This window comes from Ursus arctos, unplaced genomic scaffold (genome assembly GCF_023065955.2).
Source record: "Ursus arctos isolate Adak ecotype North America unplaced genomic scaffold, UrsArc2.0 scaffold_9, whole genome shotgun sequence".
In the NCBI taxonomy this organism is placed as follows: Eukaryota; Metazoa; Chordata; class Mammalia; order Carnivora; family Ursidae; genus Ursus; species Ursus arctos.
The window spans coordinates 38,031,134-38,048,669 of NW_026623111.1; the positions used below are offsets into that span (position 1 = coordinate 38,031,134).

At 37.0% G+C, this 17,536-nt stretch overlaps 1 protein-coding gene and 1 pseudogene across 5 annotated transcripts in view; both read right to left on the reverse strand.

Annotated features, from left to right (window-relative positions):
* CORIN (corin, serine peptidase) overlaps positions 1 to 17,536 on the reverse strand; it is a 228,265-nt gene that overhangs the window by 132,049 nt on the left and 78,680 nt on the right. For all 5 annotated transcript variants that reach the window (XM_057309874.1, XM_057309875.1, XM_057309873.1 and 2 more), the window contains one exon: positions 7,110 to 7,291. In XM_057309874.1, coding sequence (XP_057165857.1) covers positions 7,110 to 7,291 — 182 coding nt within the window. The remainder of the gene's footprint in view (positions 1 to 7,109; positions 7,292 to 17,536) is intronic.
* Positions 15,415 to 16,154, reverse strand: LOC113262463 (40S ribosomal protein S4-like; annotated as a pseudogene).

Here is a 17,536-nt window from a genome sequence, read left to right on the forward strand (position 1 = left end):
AAAGAAAGAAAGAAAGAGGAGGGATGGAGGGAGGGAAGGAAAGAGGGAGGGAGGGAGAAAGGAAGAAAGAAAAGGAAAGAGAAAGAAACAGAAAAAAGAAGAAAGAAAGAGGGAGAGAGGGAGAAAGAAAGGGAGAAAGAAAAGAAGAAAGAGAAAGAAAAAGAAAAAGAATGTTGACACTTAGGTTAAAGACAACAGGAAGTATCCCCCCAAATCTCTCATTTCTGGCTGACACCGAGGCTCTACATAAGCAGGAACAGAAGGCTAAGGCAGAGCTGTAAATTGCCAGGGTGTTTAAGTCCTACCACAACATACACACTGAACCCATTGAAAAGGGTGGGAGACTTATTGGTTCAAGGCATTTAAGGAAATATCTGTCCAATCACTGATTGACGACTGAACTGCTGAGCAAAACTTTCAGTGGTTAGACATGACAAAGAACACAAACTTTACAATACAGACTTCATTCAGGGAAATCACGAAACAAACAAATAGCAACAATAAATGCAACACAAATAGTAATAACAACAAATCCTGAGGATAGGGAAAATTGGATTTGCAGAGTTGTACATTATATTATTTCAAATATCCAGTTTTCGGGGCGCCTGGGTGGCTCAGTCGTTGAGCGTCTGCCTTCGGCTCAGGGCATGATCCTAGAGTCCTGGGATCGAGCCCTGCATCCCTGCTCCACTGGGAGCCTGCTTATTCCTCTCCCACTCCCCCTGCTTGTGTTCCCTCTCTTGCTGGCTGTCTCTCTCTGTTAAATAAATAAATAAATAAATAAAATCTTTAAAAATAAATAAAATAAAATATCCAATTTTCAACAACAACAAAAATATGAGAAGCAAAGAGACAAGAAAGTATAACATATATATAAGGAAAAAAATAGTCAGTAGAAACTGTCCCTGATGAGGCTTAGACATTGGACTCGCTAGACAAAGAATTTACATCAGCTATTTTAAATATATTCTAAGAATTTTTTAAAAAATCCATTTGAAAGAATTAAAGTATAGTAACAATGTCCCATCAAATAGAGAATATTAATAAAGAGATATAAATTAATTTTTTCCTTAAAAAAAAAGAACCGAATGAAATTCAGCAGTTGCAAAGTACAACAAATAAAATGAAAATTTCACCAGGGATGCTTAACAGCCTATTTAAGCAAGTAGAAGAAAGAATCATCAAACTTGAAGATAAATAAATTCATATTATTTGGTCTAAGAAACACAAAGGAAAAAAAAATCAAGAAAATGACAGGTCTTTTCTTAAAATTTTTTTAAAAGATTTAATTAATTAATTTATTTGAGAGGGGGCAGGGCAGAAGAACAAAGGGAGAGGGACAAGCAGACTCTGTGAAAAGCACAGAGCCTGACATGAGTCTTGATCTCATGACCCTGAGTGAGATCATGACCTGAGTCAAAATCAAGAGTCAGAAGCTCAACCAACTGAGCCACCCAGGCACCCCAAAAAATAACAGGTCCCTAAAGATAGAAGAAACATCTGGTGTACCAACATATACACTGTGGGAGTTCCACAAAGAGAGGAGAGAGAAGGAAAAATAAAATAAGACAAAATCAGAGAAGGAGACAAACCATAAGACACTCTTAACTATAGGAAACAAACTGAGGGTTGCTGGAGGGGAGGTGGGTAGTGGGATGGGGTAACAGCGTGATGGGCATTAAGGAGGGCACTTGATGTAATGAGCCCTGTGTGTTATATGCAACTGATGAATCACTAAACTCTACCTCTGAAACTAATAGTACACTACATGTTAATTAATTGATCTTAAATAAAATACAATAATAAAATAAGAAACAGTGTACTGTTCACCAAAAGAGAGAGAGAGAGGACAGAAAATGCGACAGAAAGAGTATGTGAATATATAATAGCTGAGAAATCTCAAATTTGATGAATAATGTTGATTCAGACATCCGAGAAGAACAATAAACTCAAATTGAATAAATTCAGAAGGATCAATACATAGATATGTCTGTCATAATCAAATTATCGAAAACCAAAGATAGAAAAAATCTTGAGAACACCAAGAGATAAAAAATTCATCAGGCAAAACAGATTCTCTAGAAGATTAACAATTGATTTTTCATTAGAAAGCAGGAGTCCAAAAGAGAGTGAGATTACATATTTAGAGTGCTGAAAATAAAGGACTGTCAACCAAGAATTCTATATGCAGCAAAACTATCCTTCCAAAATGAGGGCTATAGTAGGAGACTTCCAGATAAACAAAAGCCACTATCAGAACTTCTCCATGAGAAACATTAAAAGGAGTCTTTCAGAATGAAATGAAAAGACAAGAGACAGTAACTCAAATCCACATGATGAAATAAAAAATACCAGTAGAGGTAATTCGTAGGTAAATATAAAAGAGAGTATGAATATATTTTTGTTTGTCAATCCTTTTTTTCTATCTTATTTAATAGACAACTTCATAAATCAGTAATTTTAAAACAATGTTAATGGATTTATAATGTATAAAGATATAATTTGTATGACAATATTGGCACAAAGAAGGGGATATGGAACAAAGCTATACAGAAGCAAACTTTGTAAATTATTGAAATTAAGTTGGTATTAATCTGAACTAGATTGTTATAACTTGATGCTAGCTATAAGTCCCACAGCAACCAATAAAAACAACTCAAAAAATGTAATAAGAAGCAACAAGAAATTAAAATTGTATATTTTAAAAAATAGAATAGAAAAGGAGGTAATGGAGGATAGAGGAAATTTTTAAAAGACATAGAGAAAACAAATAGCATCATAAAAGATGTAGGTCCTCGCTTATCAGTAATTACATTAAATGTAAATGAATTAAACACTACAATCAAAAGACAAGGATTTGTCTAGTGCCTAAAAAATGCTATTCAACTATATGTTCAACTCATAGTCGGAGACACAAATAGGTTTAAAGTTAAAAAATTAAAAATCTGAGATGTGTATATGTTTACATATATTCTGCTATTGTTGGGTAGAGTATTCTATAGCTGTCAAAATAAAGTTGGTTTATATTGTTTTTCAATCTTCCTCCTTATAGATGATCTACCTAGTTGTTCTTTCCACTATTTTCCCTTTAATTCTATCATTTTTGCTTAATATATTTCTGGGCTCTGATGTTAGATTATGGCTTCTTGATGGATTGACTCCTTTATCATTTTAAAATGTCCTTCTTTGCTTCTAGTAATCACCTTACTGCAAAGCTATAATAATCAATATGGTGGGTACTCACATAAAAATAGACATATAAATCATATAAATGGAATAGACTTGAGAATTCAGACATGAACCCATACATCTATGTCCAATTGATTTTTGATAAGGTACTGAGTCCATTCAATGGTGAAAGAATAGTCTCTTCAACAGTTGGTGCTGAGATAACTGGATGAGGTTAGATCCCTACCTCATACCATATATGAAAATTAATTCAAAATGAATTGATGACCTACATATGAGAGCTAAAAATCTTAAAATTCTTAGAAGAAAACAGGGGAAAATATTAGTGACCTTGGATTAGACTATGATTTTTTTAGATATGACATTAAAAGCAGAAGTGACAAAAGAAAAGATAGATAAATTGAACTGCCTCAAAGTTAAAAAAAAATTTTTGTGCTTCAAAGGACCCAAACAAGAAAAGTCATTTGAAAATCACTCAAAAAGACACCCCACAGAACATAAGAAAATATTTGTAAATAATCTATCGGATAGTGGGCTTGTATCCAGAATGGATGAAGAACTCTTAACAATTCAACAATTAAAAGACAAATTACCTAACTTTAAAATGGGGCAAGTATTTGAATAGCTACTTCTAAAAAGACATACAAATGACTAACAAGCTCATGAAATGTTGAAATATCTACATAATTAGTCACTATCAAATTGCAAAACAAAACCACAATGAGATGCTACTTCTTACCCACTAGGATGGTTATAATCAAAAAGGATAACAAGTGTTGGTGAGGATGCAGAGACATGGAACCCTTCTACATTGTGGATGAGACTGGGATTTCCTCAAAATGTTAAACAGTTATTACTGGTCACAGCAATTCTACTCCAAGCTATATACTAAAGAGAATTGAAAACATATGTTCACATAAAACTTTCACCATGAATATTCATTGTGGCATCACTCATAATAAACAAAAAATAGAAACACCCAAATGTTCCTCAACTAATGTATGGATTTTAAAAAATAGTATGTTCATACAAAGGAACAGTAATTGACCATAAAAATGTATGAAGTACTGACACATACTACAGCATGGATAAACCTTGAAAATTATGCTAAATGAAAGAAGCAAATCACAAAAGGTCCCATTTTATGATTCCATTTATATGAAGTGTCCAAAATAGGCAAATCCATAGAATCTGAATGTAGACTAGTGGTTTCCAGCAGCTAGGAGAGAAGAAAATGGCATTACTGCTAATGGGTGTGGGGTTTCTTTTTAAGGTGACAAAAATGTTTTGGAATTATATGGCTGTGATGGTTGTACAACTCAGTAAGCATACAAAAAACAGTTAATTATACATTTTAGAAGAGTAAATATTATGGTATATAAATTATATATCACTAAAGCTGATATTTTTAACATAATATGGGGAAAATCATATCATCTCAAGAGATATAGAAAATGCATTTGATAAAATTGAAAATCCATTTGTGATTAAAAAAAAAAAAAAACCTTAGCAAACCAGAAATAGAAAGGACTTCCTTAATCTGACACAGAGTATCAGTAAAATTCTTTCTGCAAACATTATAATTAAAAGTGAAATATTGAAACCTTTCTCTATGACAAAGAAGAAACAGAAAGCTCTATGACAAAGAAGAAACAGAAAGCATATGATTGGAAAGGAGAAAATAAACTGTCATTTGTAGATGACATAATGTGCACTTAGAAAATCCAGATGAATCTACAGAGAGGTATAAAAATCAATATGTGATTCATCTGTATACAAACGGAAATTTTTTTTAAAGATTCCATTTACAAATGACATAAAAAATATTAGATACACATGAATAAATCTAAGGGAAGATAAATTTCTGGTTGAAATTACCAAACATTATTGACAGAAATGAAAGAATAACTCATTAAAATACTTGAGTAAAGATTACCATAGTATATCATTTTGATGGGTTGGAAGACTCAACGTTATAAAGCAATTCTCCCTAATTTGAACTATGGATTTAATGCAATTCCAATTCTTTTTTTTTTTTTAAGATTTTATTTATTTATTTGACAGAGACAGCCAGCGAGAGAGGGAACACAAGCAGGGGGAGTGGGAGAGGAAGAAGCAGGCTCCCAGTGGAGGAGCCCGATGTGGGGTTTGACCCCAGAATGCCGGGATCACGCCCTGAGCCAAAGGCAGACACTTATGGACTGCGCCGCCCAGGCGCCCCAATGCAATTCCAATTCAAAACAAAAAGCATTTGTGGAAACTGCATGGTGATTTGAAAATTTACATAAAACGCAAAGGACCAAGAACAGGCAAACGATCTTAAAGAAGTAAAAAGCTGAAGGACTTATACTATTAAATATAAAGACTTACAAAACAATAGAAATCCAGACAGAGTGGTATTGGTTTAACTCTATGCCAAATAGAGGGTCTAGAAACAGATGTATATATAATCAATCACTTGATCGATAACAAAGGTGACATTACAGTGCAGAGGGGAAAGATAGTACTCTAAATAAAGGATAGTGGGTCAATTAAATATATGCACAGAAAAAAATGTTAATCCATAGCTCTCACCATACACAAAAATTAATTCCAGAATATGGTAGATATAAATGTAAATGCAAAGACAATAAAGGTCCAAGAAGAAAACACAGGAAAAAAAAACTTCTACGTTTTGGTGTAGGCAAAGATGTCTTAAGCAAGACACCAAAAATGAATCACAAAATAAAAGACTGATAATATGGATGCATTAAAATTAAGATCTTCTATTCCATAATTTGACACTAATAAGAAAGGCAAGCCACAGAATGGGAGATCTTCACAATACATAAACCCAAGAGTTGACATATCTAGGATAAATAAAGAATTATAAAATCAAGAACAAAAATGCAAACCACCCAATCAAAGAATGAATAAAACACTTGGACAGATGGTTCATGAAAAGGGGTATTCACATCACCAGAACTTTTGAAAAAATTAATCACACTCGTCAGGGAAATGCAACTTAAAACCACAAAAGACCACGATACTATCATCAGAATTGGTAAAATGAAAACTACTGACAATAACAAGTGTTGGGGAGGATTTGGAGCAAATGCATCTTTCACACCCAGCTGGTAGGAGGATAAATTGGTACACCCACTTTAAAAAACCTTTCACTGAATAAATATATGGACCGTGTTCAATCAAAGACATGCACAAGAACAGTCAAAACATCACTATTCTTAATAGCTAGAAACAACTCAGATGTGCAGCAACAATTGAACAGAGAAATATGTTGGGGTATAGTTATACATTAGGACACCATACAACAGTGAAAATAAATGAACTGCAAGAGGAAAACATAAAGGATCTCTCAAACATAATGTCGAGCAAATGAAGCTAGATACCAAAGGAGTCCATCCTCCCTGATTCCACTGACATGAAGCTCAGAAGTAGGCAAGCCTATCTAAGATGACAAAAATCACCTTAGATGGCTTCTCTTTGAAGAGGGGTTTCTTTGGGGAGGATAAGTGGACTGGAAGGGAGCTTGAGAGATTTTTTGGGATGCTGGACCTTTTGTGATTTGCTTCTTTCACTTAACATGATGACAAGTTCAAGGTTCAGCCATGTGCAAGTACTTCATGCATTTTTACTGTCAATTAATATTCCACTGTCTGAATATACTATTTTTTTAAAATCCATAGATTAGATGAAGAACATGTGGGTTGTTTCCACTTTTTGGTTACCATAAATAATGCCACTACGAACACTCATGTACAAGTTTTGTGTGATCTATTTCTTGATCTGGGTGCTGGTTATATGGGTCTGGTCACTTCCATAAAATGTACTGAAGTACATACATTATTTGCATACATCCTTGTATGAATGGTGTATATCAATAAAAAATTTTTTCAATGAAATGAAACACAGACACTTACATTGCTTGCCTTTCTCCTGTTGTGGTGAGAAGCAAATCCTGCTGACATTGTTGCTTTCGGTTTGGTTTCTAAACTGGGAGCAGGTGAGGAAATCAGGCCAGGAGGCGTTCACCATCCCCAGCACTGATTCACAGCCCTCTTTTGCAGCCTCACAGAAAGATCTACAGGGCAGGAGTCCATGGCTAGAAGAAAAGAAAAAGTGAAAATTAGTGTTTTTACTGACTACTTCTTGAAATAACAATGAAATTAAAGTTGGCCACCAGGGCCATGATATTATCTTAATTTATATTTACTATAGTCAACAACTTAAATTTCTACAGTAAGTCCCAAAACGAGGATTGCAGCCACCCTATTACCATGATTCTAGAGGGAATAAGCTAGTTCCATAGCATATCAGCTTACTATCTCTTATAAAAGTATTTATCCCAAATGACATTTTTTTTAGATTTCCTGTGCTCAAGTAAACCTGTCAACCAAAAAAAGAGCTCTAGCTAATATCAAGTGGAATAAAGTAACATTAATATGAAGGCCACCAAATTGGAAAAGCAGAAGTAGGTCACAAAATAGGTTAATCTCATTTCTTTAGCTTCCCCTTAAGAAATTAAAAGTATCTCTGAGAGGTCAACACAAAGCTGTTCTTGAACGTCCACTGCCTGAGCAGAAAACACAGACAAGTGGCAAAGCACTTGTTTATCTACAGTACTAGACTATTTGTCTTCACTTTTTAAACAGTTATTTATCTTCTCAGATTTCTCCTTTATTTTCCGCAAAATAGAAAAATGCAAACAACTGCTGTTAATGGTATGAGTAACTATGTCCCCAGAGCTTGTCTTTATTCATCTACCAGGCAATCAAGCACTTCTGGATGAGAATGTTACAATTCTAGTGGTAAATGTAGAAATGTTACAGGGCAGGGACTTGTTCCCTTGCAGACCCAGCTGGCATTTCCCACGTTGCAGCCACAGAATGCATCTCTCACCGTGGCTGGTGGTCTGGCAAAGCCATTTCAAATGGTTTTAAGGAAACTGGGAAAGAAAATATACATGTCTGTCAAGGCAAAGCACACACGTCACTCGGTAGGGTCACTAGGATATTGCACAACCATATAATATGGGATCTGTCACAAACCTTAAGCAACACCTGGTTCAAATCCTCCATTTGATACAAGCCCAGAAAGATTCTGGGATGGACTCGAGATCACATATCTTCTTAATGGCAGAAGCAGGAAAAGAATCCAGTGTTTGAACTTCTGATTTTTGTTGCAGCTACTCTTCCATATTATCTATTTTCACATAAGGACTGAAAAATTTGGCTTTAAAAAATCCCTTGATTAAACAAGCACATTGAAATTCCCCATTCATACTTCTGCGGATTGCAGGAACATAATGGGATACACCAGCCACTGAGTTAAAATAGAACTGATAGAGTCTGTAAAAGGAATCCTGGGAGAGGGGTTTTGTTCTATATACAAATATGGAAAGGGAGTACTGGACAATTACATTCAGATGCAAATGTTTTTGACCTTCCTCTCAGGAACTTGTCTCAAAATTCACTATCTTGTAGAATCCTGATCTCCACATAATTATCTACCTACTAAATCTGTTAATGAAGATGTGGAAAGAGAAGTTTTGCATTTGAAAGATTAGGTTTGGGCTATAAAATTATGAATTGGTCCAGACAAGTTTCTTGGTTTAAAGAAGACACCTGACTGCCATCGAGAAATACACAGATATTTATAGGACTAAGAAAGTGTCACTTACATAACATTTTAAAATCTTAGTCCAGAGGGGCACCTGGGTGGCTCAGTCAGTTAAGCGACCCACTCTTGGTTTCAGCTCAAGTCATGATCGCAGGATCGTGAGATCGAGCCCCACCATGGGCTCGGCTCTGGACGTGGAGCCTGCTTAGGATTCTCTCCCTCCCTCTGCCCCCACTTCCACCCCCGTCACACGATCTCTCATTCTCCCTCTCTCTAAAAAAACAAAAATCTTATCCTAGAGAAGTTAGAGACTATATTTTCTCAAAACTGCAGGACATGGTTGAGGAATCAGATCGTAGAATTCTTATGCAATTGCTTTGCAACACTTTGGTAGGCTCTAAGTGCTTTACACACATTAACTCACTTATTTCTCATTAAAGCCCTAAGTGATAGGTACTACTACTGTCATCCCAAATATACAAATAAAAAACACTGAAGCACAGGAAAAGTACAAGACTTGTCCAAGATCACTGAGGTAGTGAATGTCAGAGCCAGGATTCAAACGCAGCCAGATTGATCCCAGGATCCACTCAGTTAAACATTCTATTCATGTGAATCCACACTTCAAGAATGTGTGTTCCAAAAGCACAACTCAAGGTTTGTTCAAAACTTGATACTTAATATCAGAGATATTGCAGGTTTGGTTCCAGACCGCCACAATAAAATATTGTGAATATCACAATAAAACAAATCAAATGAATTTTTTGATTTCCCATTGCATATTAAAGTTACCTTAACACTATGCTACAGCCTATTAAGTATGAAATAGCATCATGTCTAAAAAAACAATGTACTGTGTACATACCTTAATTAAAAAATACTTTACAGCTAAAAAATGCTAATCATCATCTGAGCTTTTAGTGAGTTATAATCTTTTTGCTGGTGCAGGGTCTTGCCTAGACGTTGGTGGCTGCTGACTGAACAGGGTGGGGGCTGCTGAAGGTTGGGGTGACTGTGGCAATTGCTTAAAATAAGACAACAGTGAAGTCTGCTGCATCCTTTGACCCTTCCTTTCATGAGCAATTTCTCTGTAGCAGTGATGCTGTTTGACAGCATCTTACCCGCAATAGAACTCAAAATTGGAGTCAATCCTCTCAAACCCTGCCAGTGCCTTATAAACTAAGTTCACGTAATATTCTAAATCCTTTGCTGTCATTTCAATAATTTTCACAGCATCTTTACCAGGAGTAGATCCCATCTCAAGAAACCACTTTCTTTGCTGATCTGTGAGAAGCAACTCCTCCTCTGTTAAGTTTAATCATGAGATTGTAGCAATTCAGTCACATCTTCAAGCTCCACTTCTTATTCTAGTTCTCTTGTGATTTCTACCACACCTGCAATTACTCCCCCCACTGAAGTCTTGAACCCTCAAAGTCCTCCATGAGGTTTGGAATCAACTCCTTTCAAAATCCTGAAAATGTCAAAATGTTAATATTTTGACCTCATCCCATGACACCAAATGTGCTTAACAGTATTTGAATGGTTAATCCCTTCTAGAGGTTTTCAATTTACTCTGCCCAGATCCATCAAAGGAATCACTACCTATAACAACTATTGCCTTACAAGTTATATTTCTTAAAGAATAAGACCTGAGAGTTAAAATTACTCCTTGATCCATGCCGCAGAATGGGCGTTGTGTCAGCAGGCGTGAAAACATTAATCTCATTGTCCATCTTCATCAGAGCTCTTGGGTGACCAGGTGCATTGTCAATGAGCAGCAATATTTTGAAAGGAATCTTTTTTTTCTGAGCAGTAGATCTGGCTTAAAATATTCCGTAACCATGGTGTAAATAGATGTGCTATTATCGAGGCTTTGTTGTTCCATTTATAGAGCACAGGCAGAATAGATTTGGCATAATTCTTAAGGGCCCTAGAGATTCTGGAAAGGTATATAAGCTGTGGCTTCAACTCAAAGTCAACAACTGCATTAGCCCCTCACAGGAGAGTCAGCTTGTCCTTTGTAGCTCTGAAGCCAGGCATTGACTTCTCTCTAGCTCTGAAAGCCCCCAACGGCATCTTCTTCCAAGAAGAGGCTGTTTCATCTACATTGAAAATCTGTTGTTCAGTGTAGCCACCTTGATTAATTATTTAGCTGGATCTTCTGGGGAACTCCCTGCAGTTTCTCCACCAGCACTTGCTGCTTCAGCTCGCACTTTTATGTTCTAGAGAAGGCTTCTTTTCTTAAACCTCATGACCAACCTTTGCTAGCTTCAAACTTTTCTTCTGCACCTTTTTCATTTCTCTCAGTCTTCACAGAATTGAATTGAAGAGAGTTATTAAGGCCCTGCTTTAAGCTTTAGGATTAGGTTTTGGCTTAAGGCAACGTTGTGGCTGGTTTGATCTTCCGTCCAGACCACTCAAACTGTCTCCATATCAACAACAAGGCTATTCTGTTCTCTTATCATGCATGTGTTCACTGGAGCAGCACTTTTAATTTTCTTAGAACTTTTTCTTTGCGTTCACAAGATGTTTGACACAAGAGGTGTAGCTTTTGGCCTATCTTGGCTTTTGACACACCTTCCTTCCTAAGCTTAATCATTTCTAGTTTTTGATTTAAAGTGAGAAACGTGCGACTCTTCCTTTCACTTGAATACTTAGAGGCCATTATAGGGTTATTAATTGGCCCAATTTTAATATTGTTGTGTCTCAGGGAATAGAGGGGACTGAGGGGAGGGAGATTGACAAGCGAATGGCCAGGGGAACACACAGCACTTACTGATTAAGTTCACCCTCTTATATGAATACGGTTCATGGCACTCAAAAACAGTTACAACAGTACATCAAAGATCACTGATGACAGATCATCCCAACAAATATCATACTAATGAAACGCTTTGAAATACTGCAAGAATTACCAAAATGTGACACAGATATATGAAGTGAACAAAGGCTTTTGGCAACATGGTGCCGATAGATTTGCTCGACAGAGGGTTGCCGCAGACCTCCAATTTATAAAAAATGCAACACCTATGTAGCACGATAAGGCAAAGTGCAGTTAAACAAGGCATGCTTGCATGCACTTCCTCAGTGGGCCAACCATGTACACAGGGTTGGGTTCTCCCTCCATTCCACAAACTCCTAGTTAACCTGCAATGAATCAGTATTTGCCAAAAGGGCTAAGGAACACCAAGGAAAGGTAAAGTCATTTCTCTTTCTTTTCCACGTGTGAGACAGCCCAGAGTAAAGCTACACGTAATCTGGATTTGTCTTCAGCATTCTTCCTTTACCTTCTAGTCCCTGATCTGGGTTCCAGTTTCAGACACCATCCTGGCCACCCCCACTCCGGCAACCCCACTTAGACGGCCATCTCCACCACAGTGTTCCTGGCTCGTTAACATTTTCTTCCCTTCCTACAATCAAAACTACATTCCCCAAGTGATCAGATCCCAATTAGCCTGCCAAAGAAGAAGAAGGATGAAAATAACACAGAGTAATTCATAATAACAGATGGACACTTAACCCTCCCAAAGGTTTTTGCATCATTAGAAGATTGTTTGCTGGAGCAAAGGAATCTCTAATTGATGGAATACCAGGTGCCATTTACAGAGGAAACATTCATCCAACATTGTTGGTGGGGAGCGGGGGCAGGATGATCCCTGAGAAGCTGTCTAACATGCAGGGCCCAATTCTCCCAAGAGATTTCTGGACCCTTCCTCACTTCTGAGCCCATATATTTTTGGATGACTCCACATTTTTTTATCAGAATCTATAAGAGCAATAAAGCTTCACACAAGGGCCCAGCAGACTATTTTCATGTTCTAAAGCTGAGTCTTATCTCAGAAACTAACTGTTATTGACTCTTACCATGGTCATCTCCTGCAGGAAAACTTAAGTCTACCATTCTAAAACTTCCATATTCCTCACTCACTGTCTGATCTTAAGCCCACAGTTCAATCACACCAAGACTCACAATTTCCTCATTTGAAAAGTGAGGGTTTTGAAAGAGCTGATTTTCCGTGGTCCTTTTACCACTAACATTCTGTAAATCAAAATTCATTCTTTAACACAATACTTCTCAGAGGAGCAGTAATAATCCTACCAGCTTCGCTAAATTTCAAAAGGTAACAGATATTTTTTCTTGAGATTTGTTCTGGGAATATCTAGAGACATTAAAATACCATTAGACCTTCCATTCTAAAAATAGGACCTAAGAAAAATGTCTAGAGTGTTTCCAAATAGCTCTCTTAAGAGGTGTAACCAACCGAGACCCATAAGCTTCAAATTGCTGGACCAGGACATGTGAAATAGTGACAGAGTATTTATAACAAGCAGCCCTTTCAAACAGTGAGCAAAACGAGGAGCCATTTGTTCTTGCTTCGCATGAAATCTAACTGCCTATGAGGGGTTGGAGTATTTGGCTTTTCATCACATGGAACAGTGTGGTGAGATAGACCACACTATTTTGGAACACGAGTGTCTACATCCAAGCAGCAAGTTGACTGACATCTGAAAACAGTGCTCTGTACAGGGAAAGAGCTGGATTTGGCTATCAGAATACTATTTTAGAACTGGTGATTATTTTAAATTGATGTGTGAAGTGCCTTTGGTGTTAGAAGTCCCCAACACATTTCAACTAAAGTTCAAGCAGAGAACTGTTACATCACCTCTGTAATTATTTGTTGAAACCAATACATATAAATGGATACATAAACAATTCTACTATATAATGATAGTGAAGCTTTTATGGTATTTTCACTAGGCAGGACATTCTAAAATAATTAACCAAAAAAAGTGGTAGATTTTACCTATATAATTTTCAAAAATTTTTAATTTAAATTCAATCTAGTTAACATATAGTGTATTATTAGTTTCAGGGGTAGAGTTTAGTGATTCATCAGTTGCATACAACACCCAGTGTTCATTATATCAAGTACCCTCCTTAATGCCCATTACCTAGTTACCCCATTCCCCCCTACCCAACAACTCACAGTTTGCTTCCTAGAGTTAAGATTCTCTTATGGTTTGCCTCCCTCTCTGTTTTTAATCTTATTTTATTTTTCCTTCCCTTCCCCTATGTTCATCTGTTTTGTTTCTTAAATTCCATATATGAGTGAAAGAAATCATACAGTATTTGTCTTTCTCTGACTGACTTATTTTGCTTAGCATAATACCCTCTAGGTCCATCCACATCATTGCAAATGGCAAGATTTCATTCTTTTTTATGGCTGAATAATATTCCATTGTATATAGCTATATAATTTTTAGTGAATTTATGTACTGAAATTGTTTGCTTTGTTTACAACAAAATTACAGGTTTTTTCTTTACTGTGCCCTTTGACCAACATCTTCCCATTTCTCTCCAAATTTATAAATGTTATCTGCAAAAAAAATTCTGATAAAGACATAATGTTAAAATTACTGAACAAGCTATGGCCACAAAGTAGGTTTATATAGCTATAGATTTTTAAATTTTACAAATCACTTTTTCTAATTTTTTTACTTTGACCTACTTTTTGACTTATAGACAATTTATAAAAACATTACAGAAAGTTTCCATATATTCTTCATCCAGGCCCCCAAGGCAAACTTCTTATTCAACTACGGTATAATTATCAGAACCAGAAATTAATATTGGCACAGTACATTTAACTAAGAACTCTATCCAAATATTCCCAAGATCTCCATTAAGAATCTCACATTGCATTTAGTTATCACTTTTTACTTTTGGCACATAAACTAAACTTTAAATGTATTAGAAGAGCTTAGATTTTAAAACTATTTTACCATTAAAAAAGAAAAAAAGAGTCTCTGTGGCAAGCAGACTCTAAGATGGTCCCAATGATACCTACCTCCTGAGAGTCATGCCCTGTGTAAGCCCCTCCCTCCCATTGAATGTCAGTCAGCCTAGAGACTTGCTTACAACCAATACAAGGTAATGGGATGTCACATCCATCATTAGGGTACATAAGACTATGACTTCTCTATTGCCAACAGACTCTCTCCCTTATTGGATTTGATGAAGAAAGTTGCCATATTGCGGCCCACATAGCAAGGGCTTAAGAGTGACCTCTGGCCAACAGCCAACTAGAAACAGACCCTCAGTCCAACAACTCTTGAGGAACTAAAATTCTTCCAACATAATTCAGATAAGATCTCAGCCCTGGCTAAAACCTTGATTGTACCCATATGACAGACCCTAAAGCAGAGGACCCACGTAAGTCATTCCCAGAGTGAAGATCCACAGAAACTATGAGATAATAGATGTGTTTTATGAGGTGCCTGGGTGGCTCAGTTGTTAAGCGTCTGCCTTCGGCTCAGGGCGTGATCCCGGTGTTATGGGATCGAGCCCCACATCAGGCTCCTCCACTGGGAGCCTGCTTCTTCCTCTCCCACTCCCCCTGCTTGTGTTCCCTCTCTCGCTGGCTGTCTCTCTCTCTCTGTCGAATGAATAAATAAAATCTTTAAAAAAAAAAAAGATGTGTTTTATTTATTTATTTATTTATTTATTTATTTATTTATTTATATTCATTCATTCATTCATTTTAATCATGCTGTATTATCTTTAATTAAGTATAAAGACTTCCAATCATGTCACCTAGAGATCCTTTACCCACTGCTCTGTTTGGTCACCAGTCTCTTGTCTCTCTCTTCAGCAATGGTGAGGCAGATACTCTTTCCATGGGAAAGAGAAATCCATTAGCTGTTGCTATTGGCATCCCACACATGAGCTATATCAAAAGAACCAGAGTGTCTCTCTCTGTTGCTGATCACACAAATTTTTCCCAGGTTAGCACCTCTGGTCACCATACACAGATTAACAGTGTCAAACTTGATGAAACCAGTAATCCTTCCAGTCTTCAAATCAGTCTGAATGGTGTCATTCACCTTGATGAGGGGATCAGGATAGTGGGTGATGCAAGCATCATGGGTCACTAGATGAGGACCTCCCCCTCCACCCCCAAAGATCTTTCTCACTTTACACAAATTATACTTGGTCTCCTCAGGTGTAATCCAATGAATAGCAAAGCAACCCTTGGTGTCACAGATCAGATGGAAATTCCCAGTCTTGTCAATGCTGATGACATCCATAAAACCAGCAGCGCAGGTTATATCAGTTTGCACCTTGCCACCAATCTTAATAAAAAGCTATATACAGATTTTCTTTACTTCATCGCCTCTTAGGGCATACTTAAGTCTGTTCCTTAGGAAAATGATGAGAGGGAGACATTCTTTCAACTTATAGGGACCAATAGATGGACAAGGGGCAAACATACCCAGTTCATCCAGCATCCAATGCTTTGGAACTGCTACACACTTCAGAAGCTTTTTGGGACCATGAGCCATGGCTCTTCTAAGCACAAAAAGAGCTAGATGTGCACTGTTATAAGCTGCTAAATTTGTAATTTGTTATGCAGCAGTAGGTAACTCATACACTTTTCTTTGATATATGACTTGGTCAGAAACATGCTACTGAGTTGACAAGACTCATACAATCATTTTTAAAAAAACATTTTCCTAAATTTTTCAGTGGACAATGCTCACAAAGTCACAGTCACAGGCAGCTCCCAGAGCTGCAGACCTTCATCATGAAAAGAATGTTAATGCTGGAAAAGTCTTGCAAGATAATTGGCTCCTATTTCCTCCTTTTACATTGTGAGGAAACTAAAACCTAAAAAAAAAAGATCTCATAGGCAGATACCATGACTCCAGCCCAGTGCTCCAATATGTGTCGTCTAGCTGGCCTCTTTTCATAAACATGAGCCACAGGTAACACAGGAATAAATCCACAAATGACACAGGAGCATGACCTCATCACCACTGCTGGAAAACACAAACATAACAGATGGCTTGTTTTCTTTTTGATGGACCGGCAGTATCAGCTTCCTATGCCAGCACATTCTGTTGGCCTCAGGAGACCATAAGAGCTATGGTTTAGATGGGGTATGACAAAGGTAGGAAAGAGGTTTCCTTGGTTTCCAGCTTCACTAGACATGGAGATGGAAAAGTGTACAAGAGAATGTTAAATGTCATTGTCTCACATCAGAAGAAAAATAATGGGAAATGTCAAGGTATTTTTTGGTCATACTGGTCTGAAATTCTTTAAAAGTGAGGACTATGTCTGTCTTATTTTTCATTTGTAATAGCCATGGTTCAGCAGCAAAGAAATGACCTGCTGAAGTAGCATCACTGCAGAGCATTGAATGAAAGGGCCACTTAACAAAGGTGCTGGCAGGGTTTAGAGAGACCAACAAGGGGAATGCTGGGACAAGTTCTGTTAGCACCCAGTCTTAAGGAACAAGGGAAAGAAAGAGCAGTTACTGGAACTTAGAGAAAGCCATGTGGAGAAGGCTGGTAGGAGCCATAGCCTCTCATACGGGAATGCCGGCAACCCATGCAGAAATCAGCAGTTTGGTTTTATGAGGGAGCCAGTTTACTAGCAAACCACTCGATGAAAGTATAAATCATGTCATCTCTTACAGAAGAGAAAATGTTCTTAACTCCTCTGAAAGGAATAATACTGTCATGCACTTCTTGAACCAGATAAAGACATTATGTCAATATTAGCCCAACCCCCCCACCTCCTTTGATAGACATGATCTTCTTGGTGGTAATACTATCTACCCAAGTCCCAAGCCCAAAAACCTTTGCCTCACCCTCAACCTCACCATTCATATGCAATTAATCACTAAGTGCTGCTACTTTTACTTCTAAAATTCCCTAAAATATG